General features: G+C 42.6%; 1 protein-coding gene across 1 annotated transcript; it reads left to right on the top strand.

Annotated features, from left to right (window-relative positions):
• Positions 1 to 1,547: 1,547 nt before the first annotated feature.
• Positions 1,548 to 9,790, top strand: LOC137433467 (leukocyte elastase inhibitor-like). Its single transcript, XM_078785734.1, has 7 exons — positions 1,548 to 1,621; positions 1,786 to 1,972; positions 5,654 to 5,797; positions 6,286 to 6,403; positions 8,334 to 8,476; positions 8,742 to 9,005; positions 9,122 to 9,790. Exons 1-7 carry the CDS (start codon positions 1,560 to 1,562, stop codon positions 9,527 to 9,529), a joined length of 1,326 nt encoding a protein of 441 aa, XP_078641860.1. The 5' UTR covers positions 1,548 to 1,559; the 3' UTR covers positions 9,530 to 9,790.
• The last annotated feature ends 254 nt before the right edge of the window (positions 9,791 to 10,044 follow it).

The raw sequence follows: 10,044 nt of genomic DNA on the forward strand, positions 1-10,044 counted from the left end.
CGACCGGCTCCCGTGGGTCCTTTTGGGCCTACGCAAGGCCCCCAAGGAGGACCTCCAGGCGTCCACCGCCGAGCTGGTGTACGGCCAGGCCCTCCGCGTACCGGGCGAGTTCATGCCCGACGCCACCAGCCCCTGGTCCGCCGCGCGCCAGTGCACAGACTTCCAGGAGGCCGCCCGACGTTTCGCCCCTGTGCCCATGTCCCGCCATGGCGACCCCCAATCCTACGTCCCCCCAGCACTCCGCTCGGCGGAGTACGTCTTCGTGCGCCACGACGCGCACCGGGGGCCGCTCCGACCACCATACGACGGACCCTTCCGGGTCCTACGACGGGACAACAAGTCCTTCATCGTCAGCATCGGGTGCCGGGCGGACCGGGTTTCGCTGGACCGCCTCAAACCGGCCCACATGGACGTCGGCCAGCCGCCACGGCTGGCTCTCCCACCGCGGCGCGGCCGCCCCCCGTCCACTGCACCCCCCGTCCGACCACCCGCCACCACTCCGGACCCCCCCCCCCCCCCCGCGACTGGCCAGGGGTCGTTTCGGGCGGGTCATCCGGACCCCCCTCAGGTTGACCTTCCTGGATCAAGTCCATTCTGGGGGGGCGTGTGTAGCGACCCATGGGTCCCCCAAGCGAGACCAGCAGCAGAATCTCCTTGCTCCAGCCGGTGACGTCACCGGCGGACAACCTCGGCGCCGGGGTGGCTGGTCACGTGACCACCAAAGCGTGCGGCGTGTGCGGTTATAATCCTTTGCACCTGTCGGTCACGTGACCACCGAAACACGCCTCGCCTGAGAGGCGTGGCTTTCGGTTTCGGTTATGCTTTCTGGTTTTGGATATATATGCAGCCCGATAAACGGGCTTTTCAGAGTTCCCGAGTTGGTTTTTACAATAAACATCCTCTCGCACGAGTTTGTGTCTTGCCCGTCACTTCGTCCGTCTCAAGCAAGAGCCCGGCTCTTCACTATTTAATTAAATTTCTAAAAGATACATCTTCGGATGAAGCACTGCACTACACCTCTCCCTCCCAATGCAGCCTCTATGAGCTGAACGGAGGCGCCCCGGCAATGCCGCGCTGTAGGATATTTAATTATTTGGCATGGGGCGGTGTACTTTGAATGTATCTGTACTTGTTCGTAATATTTATAATACTGAAGGAACTGCGCTCCAACGGGCATGCCCGGGAAAGACGAGACCGGGCGTGCCCGGGAACAGTGAGTCCGGGCATGCCCGGGAGAGGCGCGTCTGGCCGTGTTCTGGCCGGTGCAAGGCGATTGTGTGCATCCAGCGGTAACCGCTACAATACACTTTTACTTGTAGCTATCGATTGGAGGGTGCAAAGAAAGGCCTGACAAGGTCAAAGTTTAACCTACTTTAAAAATCTGGGAAACTCAAATACAAAACGAGCTTTCGATGTAAAAAGGTAAAAAAAAAAAAACTGAAATTAATCTTTCTAAATCGAGAAACAAATAAAGGAAAGAAAATGACCAGCAAGGCGTTTGATAAATGGGCGTGAACAAGCCCACACCCTGAACATGACGTCACTGCGACGGGTAGCGAATGAGCTATGACGGCGACGACGAAGACACGGAAGTTCCTTGGAACTCCACCCAGTGTCACCTGTGAGTGTGATTTGATCTAATAGTAATACCTCATCTCCAACAGAAGAACCCCACCCAGTGGCGCACCTTTTAAAATCTCATCGCTCATCTCCCACGGCCACAGAAAAGCCCCTCCCGGTTTCACACTCTCACCTGTTTAAATCTCACCGCTCATCTCCGAACAGATCCCCGCACGGTGCAGCCATGGAGAAGCTGGTGGAAGCGAATTCCTCATTCGCGCTTGATATGTTTTCTCAACTGAATAAGGAACAACCGACAGGAAACATCTTCTTCTCTCCACTCAGCGTCTCGGCGGCTCTCGCGATGCTGTCTCTGGGTTCACGCACAAACACGGCCGAGCAGATGGCAAAGGTGAGTGGATGGTGGGGTTTGCAAGATCGTATATCATACCCTAATAGTAAGCAAGCCACAGGATTTGTAAGATCGTACATCATGCCCTAATAGTAAGCAAATTACAGGATTTGTAAGATAGTATATTATACCCTAATAGTAAGCAAACGACCGGATTTGGAAGATAGTATATTATACCCTAATAGTAAGCAAACGACCGGATTTGTAAGATAGTATATCATACCCTAATAGTAAGCAAACGACCGGATTTGGAAGATAGTATATTATACCCTAATAGTAATCAAACGACCGGATTTGCAAGATCGTATATCATACCCTAATAGTAAGTAAGCCACAGGATTTGTAAGATAGTATATCATACCCTAATAGTAAGCAAACGACCGGATTTGCAAGATTGTATGTCATACCCTAATAGTAATAGAAAGTATAGCCACAGGATTTGTAAGATAGTATATCATACCCTAATAGTAAGCAAACGACCGGATTTGGAAGATCGTATATTATACCCTAATAGTAAGCAAACGACCGGATTTGGAAGATCGTATATTATACCCTAATAGTAAGCAAACGACCGGATTTGCAAGATTGTACATCATGCCCTAATAGTAAGCAAACTACAGGATTTGCTAGAGTGAACATCATGCCCTAATAGTAAGCAAACTACAGGATTTGCAAGATTGTACATCATGCCCTAATAGTAAGCAAACTACAGGATTTGCAAGATTGTACATCATGCCCAAATAGTAAGCAAACTACAGGATTTGCAAGATTGTACATCATGCCCTAATAGTAAGCAAACTACAGGATTTGCAAGATTGTACATCATGCCCAAATAGTAAGCAAACTACAGGATTTGCAAGATTGTACATCATGCCCTAATAGTAAGCAAACTACAGGATTTGCAAGATTGTACATCATTCCCTAATAGTAAGCAAACTACAGGATTTGCAAGATTGTACATCATGCCCTAATAGTAAGCAAACTACAGGATTTGCAAGATTGTACATCATTCCCTAATAGTAAGCAAACTACAGGATTTGCAAGATTGTACATCATTCCCTAATAGTAAGCAAACTGCAGGATTTGCAAGATTGTACATCATGCCCTAATAGTAAGCAAACTACAGGATTTGCAAGATTGTACATCATTCCCTAATAGTAAGCAAACTACAGGATTTGCAAGATTGTACATCATGCCCTAATAGTAAGCAAACTACAGGATTTGCAAGATTGTACATCATGCCCAAATAGTAAGCAAACTACAGGATTTGCAAGATTGTACATCATGCCCTAATAGTAAGCAAACTACAGGATTTGCAAGATTGTACATCATGCCCCAATAGTAAGCAAACTACAGGATTTGCTAGATTGTACATCATGCCCGAATAGTAAGCAAACTACAGGATTTGCAAGATTGTACATCATGCCATAATAGTAAGCAAACTACAGGATTTGCAAGATTGTACATCATGCCCTAATAGTAAGCAAACTACAGGATTTGCAAGATTGTACATCATGCCCCAATAGTAAGCAAACTACAGGATTTGCAAGATTGTACATCATGCCCTAATAGTAAACAAACTACAGGATTTGCAAGATTGTACATCATGCCCTAATAGTAAGCAAACTACAGGATTTGCAAGATTGTACATCATGCCCCAATAGTAAGCAAACTACAGGATTTGCAAGATTGTACATCATGCCCTAATAGTAAGCAAACTACAGCATTTGCAAGATTGTACATCATGCCCTAATATTAAGCAAACTACAGGATTTGCAAGATTGTACATCATTCCCTAATAGTAAGCAAACTACAGGATTTGCAAGATTGTACATCATGCCCTAATAGTAAGCAAACTACAGGATTTGCAAGATTGTACATCATGCCCCAATAGTAAGCAAACTACAGGATTTGCAAGATTGTACATCATGCCCTAATAGTAAGCAAACTACAGCATTTGCAAGTTTGTACATCATGCCCTAATAGTAAGCAAACTACAGGATTTGCAAGATTGTACATCATGCCCCAATAGTAAGCAAACTACAGGATTTGCTAGATTGTACATCATGCCCTAATAGTAAGCAAACTACAGGATTTGCAAGATTGTACATCATGCCCTAATAGTAAGCAAACTACAGGATTTGCAAGATTGTACATCATGCCCCAATAGTAAGCAAACTACAGGATTTGCAAGATTGTACATCATGCCCTAATAGTAAGCAAACTACAGGATTTGCAAGATTGTACATCATGCCCCAATAGTAAGCAAACTACAGGATTTGCAAGATTGTACATCATTCCCTAATAGTAAGCAAACTACAGGATTTGCAAGATTGTACATCATGCCCCAATAGTAAGCAAACTACAGGATTTGCAAGATTGTACATCATGCCCCAATAGTAAGCAAACTACAGGATTTGCAAGATTGTACATCATGCCCTAATAGTAAGCAAACTACAGCATTTGCAAGATTGTACATCATGCCCTAATAATAAGCAAACTACAGGATTTGCAAGATTGTACATCATGCCCCAATAGTAAGCAAACTACAGGATTTGCAAGATTGTACATCATGCCCTAATATTAAGCAAACTACAGGATTTGCAAGATTGTACATCATTCCCTAATAGTAAGCAAACTACAGGATTTGCAAGATTGTACATCATGCCCCAATAGTAAGCAAACTACAGGATTTGCAAGATTGTACATCATGCCCTAATAGTAAGCAAACTACAGCATTTGCAAGATTGTACATCATGCCCGAATAGTAAGCAAACTACAGGATTTGCAAGATTGTACATCATGCCCAAATAGTAAGCAAACTACAGGATTTGCAAGATTGTACATCATGCCCTAATAGTAAGCAAACTACAGGATTTGCAAGATTGTACATCATGCCCTAATAGTAAGCAAACTACAGGATTTGCAAGATTGTAAATCATGCCCTAATAGTAAGCAAACTACAGGATTTGCAAGATTGTACATCATGCCCTAATAGTAAGCAAACTACAGGATTTGCAAGATTGTACATCATGCCCTAATAGTAAGCAAACTACAGGATTTGCAAGATTGTAAATCATGCCCTAATAGTAAGCAAACTACAGGATTTGCAAGATTGTACATCATGCCCCAATAGTAAGCAAACTACAGGATTTGCAAGATTGTACATCATGCCCCAATAGTAAGCAAACTACAGGATTTGCAAGATTGTACATCATGCCCCAATAGTAAGCAAACTACAGGATTTGCAAGATTGTACATCATGCCCCAATAGTAAGCAAACTACAGGATTTGCAAGATTGTACATCATGCCCCAATAGTAAGCAAACTACAGGATTTGCAAGATTGTACATCATGCCCTAATAGTAAGCAAACTACAGGATTTGCAAGATTGTACATCATTCCCTAATAGTAAGCAAACTACAGGATTTGCAAGATTGTACATCATTCCCTAATAGTAAGCAAACTACAGGATTTGCAAGATTGTACGCATTAACTGTTGTAACAAAGAAAAAGAATGCGATTAAAAACAGCTGAAACTGTTCCTCCGTTTCGACCTTCACAACTGCCTCCTCAACTCACAACTAACCTTTGCTTCCGGTGCAGCACCACTTGTAACACACATGCTGGAGGAACAGATGAGCACGTCGTGTGTCTAAAGTTGTCCCCTTTTATATCTAGGTGCTGCACTTTGAAGGCAAGAGTGGTGATGCACTGCACAAGAGCTTTTTACAACTGCACGACGCCGTGAATTCGCAACACGCGAAATACGCTCTACACATGGCGAATCGCCTGTACGGAGACAAGGGCTTCACTTTCCTGAAGGTACGACAATAGAGGGCATGCCATGTCTCCTGGTGTGTTAAGAGGGTTTACTGATACTAATTTTACTGAGAAGACTTTTCCTCTCATCCTCATTTATCTTCCAAATAACGTATTCCTACATTATCTCAACATATAATTTATATATTACTCTTGGGATCACAACTGGGCCTTTACATACTCGACAGGTTTTGGTTGTGAGAGCAATGAAAGATTATCTGAGCATTTGTGATTCTCTATCATTGATTTACAAGTCAATACTAAAACTCATTCTGGAAGTCCCATGCATTGAGTAATGTGACTCGCTCTCAGACCAGCAACGTATAATTGAGGATAATGTGCTCCGTTTCAGTTCAGGTTGTTAAATCCAAGTGGTTCAAATTGAGCCTTTCATATAGATTTTGGCAATTTTCACTCGATCAACTACAGATTATCATGATTCACAAAGTTGTTCCTCATTATGAACTGTATACTGCCCTTGACACCTGCAGGAGTTCTTGGAAACCACCCTCACGCTTTACCGGGCAGAGCTGGAACCAGTGGACTTTGTCAAAGCACCGGAGGATTCCCGACTGAAGATAAACGGCTGGGTTGAAGAGCAGACAGCTGGTAGGAAATCGAGAATGAACCACTTTAAGAAAATAAATGGTTATTGGGGGAAAAACAAACAAATAAATAAATAAATGAACGTGCACGTCAAAAAAAAGGATCATTGCAGTAAACTTCTGTGAAACGATGATTGCATTAATTGCAGGCTGGATTTTTGTAGTCATGTACAACATGGTTGTCCTAAAGGATGAGTCCTATTTCCTTCCTGTATCTGGATTTCAAAGGACTGAAGTATCCGAGCAAGATGAAGATTGATACTTGTTACAAAATGGGGTCACATTTGGTTCATGTAACTTGTAATTACTGACTTTAGATTGTGCAACACCAGCTTACATAGCAACAATTAATGTTCATTAACTTAGTTCTGCTGTACACCTAGAGTTGGTGAGCTGTTCCGGTTTTGTTGTGCCTGTGGGCTACGGAACCATGGCAACGGATACACATAGATTTTGTTAGTGAAAGGTCAAAATTTGTTGAGAGTGTTAGACAGTTATTCAAAATGGCTGGCGATATTTCCCATGTCCAGTGCTACAGTAAATGTTACCATTGTGGTGCTAAGATCATTGTTCGAGAGGTACGGTTTCCCGCAAAATGTCGTGTCCGATAATAATGGACCACAATTCGTTGCAGATGGGTTTGCAACGTTTTTCAAATTGAATGGCATATATCACACTGTTTGTGATTCTTCACATGATTCATGATGTGATGACTCTTCACTGTTTGTCCACCATACCACCCTGTGAATAATGACTTTCCTGAAAGAAAATGTTCAGACATTTAAGAAAATGTTTGAGAAATCTGACAAATCATGAATGTTGTTCTACAAAATAGGAAATGCACTTTTGCATTGCAGGAACAATCCTCATATGACAACGGGTGTTACTCCAGCTGAATTGTTCTGAAAAAGAAACCCCAGAACTCGTTTGTTTATGGTCAAACCTTGTTTACAAAGAAGGGTAGAGAGTAAACAAAATGCTTCCAAGGTTCAACGTGATGGTCCGCACCCTAAATTGAGATTATTTGACACATCAGCTCGTCCATGTCAGAAATGTGAGAGGAAGGAAGGAAAAATGGATTCTCGAAACGATTGTAGCTATTAAAGGTGTGACGAGGACTAAATGATTCGATTTTGGCGAAGATCCGAATCTGGATCAAAGAATTGTTTTTAAGCGATTCTTCACCATTGAGAGTTGGAGCCAAAAACGATACAATAGCATGGTATTTCAAAAAGGTGTGGACAAGTTATGATGAAACTTGGTGGATGAATTCGTTAAATGACAATAACAAGCCGATTATACGTATTTTGGTTCAGGTCCAGCCTATGTGTGGGATACAAAACGTAAACTGCTCAGCCAGGCAGAGGTATGCGTCCTACCGAGTGCCGTTCTAGTTTTTAAGTGATTCTTCACCATTGAGAGATCAGGTCAAAGACTTTATAGTCGCACAATATATCAAAAAGTTATGGAGGAATTGAGACTGAATTTGGTGGACAGGTTCAGTGTATGACACGGATGAATGGATTCGATTTTGGTGGATTTTGGATTCGATCTGGATTGGGATCGGAGAATTTTTAAAATGACTCTTCATCATCGAGAGATGGAGCTAAAAACAAGAAATAACACAATATTTCAAAAAGTTATGGACGGATTAGGACAAACCTTGGTGGATAATTTGGGAAGGTGACATGAACAAGCCGATTAGATTTTGGTGAAGGTAAGGATCCAGATCCGGCCTATCAGTGGGATACAAAACGTAAACTGTTCAGGCTGGCAGGGTTATATGCCCTACCGAGTGATGTTTTGTTTTTGAATGTGTGATACTTTTCGTTAATTAATCACCGGTGATGTTTGTACGGTAAAACTGAGAAATAATTTGATTACTGAAAAAATGTGGAACTATGGTTCTAAAACCATCTTTCTTTCTCTTGCAGGGAAAATAACAAACATCCTCTCCAAGGGTGTTATCAATTCAATGACACGGATGGTCCTTGTGAATGCCATCTATTTCAAGGGGAAATGGGAAAATACGTTTAAAACAGAGGATACGCGTGAAGCAGACTTTTTCCTGAACAAGGTTTGGCCTCGCATTGCTTTCAAAAATGAAACACCATTTTTGGTTTTGTCCAGAATTTCTTCACATCCTGTTCATCTATTTGACAAGTTCAATTCTAATGCTGTATTTTAGGGGAGATGAAAGCAAAATCTTTTTACTTTTGCAATTTGCATTTTCCAAATTACTTTTCAATGCCAAACGAAGTTGTAGAATCAGAACATTTGAGTGTACATGTTAAACATCTTCTCAATGACGCAAACATCATTATTCTTCCCCTTGCAAACAGAATGAGACCAAAAAGGTGCAAATGATGATGCAAGAGGACAAATTCATGTATGGATCCATCGAGTTGGAAAAGAGCGCACCTCAGATGATGATGCAGCAGCAGCAGCAGCAGCAGCAGCAGCAGCAGCAGCGTGTGATGTTGCAGCCAGTTGCACTTCCTGAAAACTCTGTGCACATTCTGGAGCTTCCCTACATTGATAACGAACTCAGTATGCTGCTTCTGCTGCCTTCATCCATAACTGATGACTCGACTGGTCTCAAGCAGGTAAAAATGGTGTGGGTGTACAGGTGTGTTAACTGCATCATGTCAATCTATGCCCATGTGAGAAAAGTACAACAGTTATTCATGCCATTTAAATGTTTGCTGGTTGTTCCAAACAGCTCGAAAAGGAACTGAACTTGGAGAAATTGAGAGAGTGGACACACTCATCAAAAATGTTTAAGAAGAAACTGGAAGTGTTCCTGCCAAAGTTTCGTTTGGAGACACTTTATGGGTTGCGGAAGCCATTGAGCGAGTTGGGCATGCCGGATGCCTTCTCGGCAAAAACCGCTGACTTCTCGGGGATCACCGGAAACCGAGATCTCTTTGTCTCTGCCGTCGTGCACAAAGCCTTTGTAGAGGTCAACGAGGAAGGTACAGAGGCAGCAGCTGCAACAGCTGCAGTTATGACTTGTTTAAGCATGCCTGTTCCTCCACCAATTGTCCGCTTTGATCATCCATTCCTCTTCTTCATTCGGCATAACAGCTCGGGTTCCATTCTATTTTGGGGCCGTTACACATCACCATGAGACAAACAGTTGATCGCTCTTTGTTTTTTGGCACTTTCACAATTGGGAATGATACGTTGTGCTATACGTTATGCTAGATTTCCAGCATCAGCAACTTTTAAAGGGCTTTCCTGACATGGTAGAATAATTGCAATTTACTAACTGCATTCCGCACATCTCACATTATATTGCTGGGAAAATGGAATCATGGGATTGTGGCTTTTACACTCTAATTTTGTCATTTGCAAAACAAAACAAATAAATTTCCTTATTCTTCACAAAGTTTGCCAATTGGATATTTTTTTTTAATTCTTATTTCTTCCCTGTGTCTGTTTCTCTGCAATCACAGCAAATGCAAATTTCATGTTTATTCAGTTCCTTATCGTGCAAAAGGTTCTTTGAAAACTGTGCTGAGATAAATAGGAATGAACAAGAAGGTGAAATGGGGGAGCAAACTTTGTACCTACAAGTACAAGGAGATGGGGAGAGGTGACAAGGAGATGGGGAGAGGAGAGGAGAGGAGAGGAGAGGAGAGG

The sequence above is a fragment of the Myxine glutinosa genome, chromosome 10 (genome assembly GCF_964187855.1).
Source record: "Myxine glutinosa chromosome 10, kmMyxGlut1.1, whole genome shotgun sequence".
Classification (NCBI taxonomy): Eukaryota; Metazoa; Chordata; class Myxini; order Myxiniformes; family Myxinidae; genus Myxine; species Myxine glutinosa.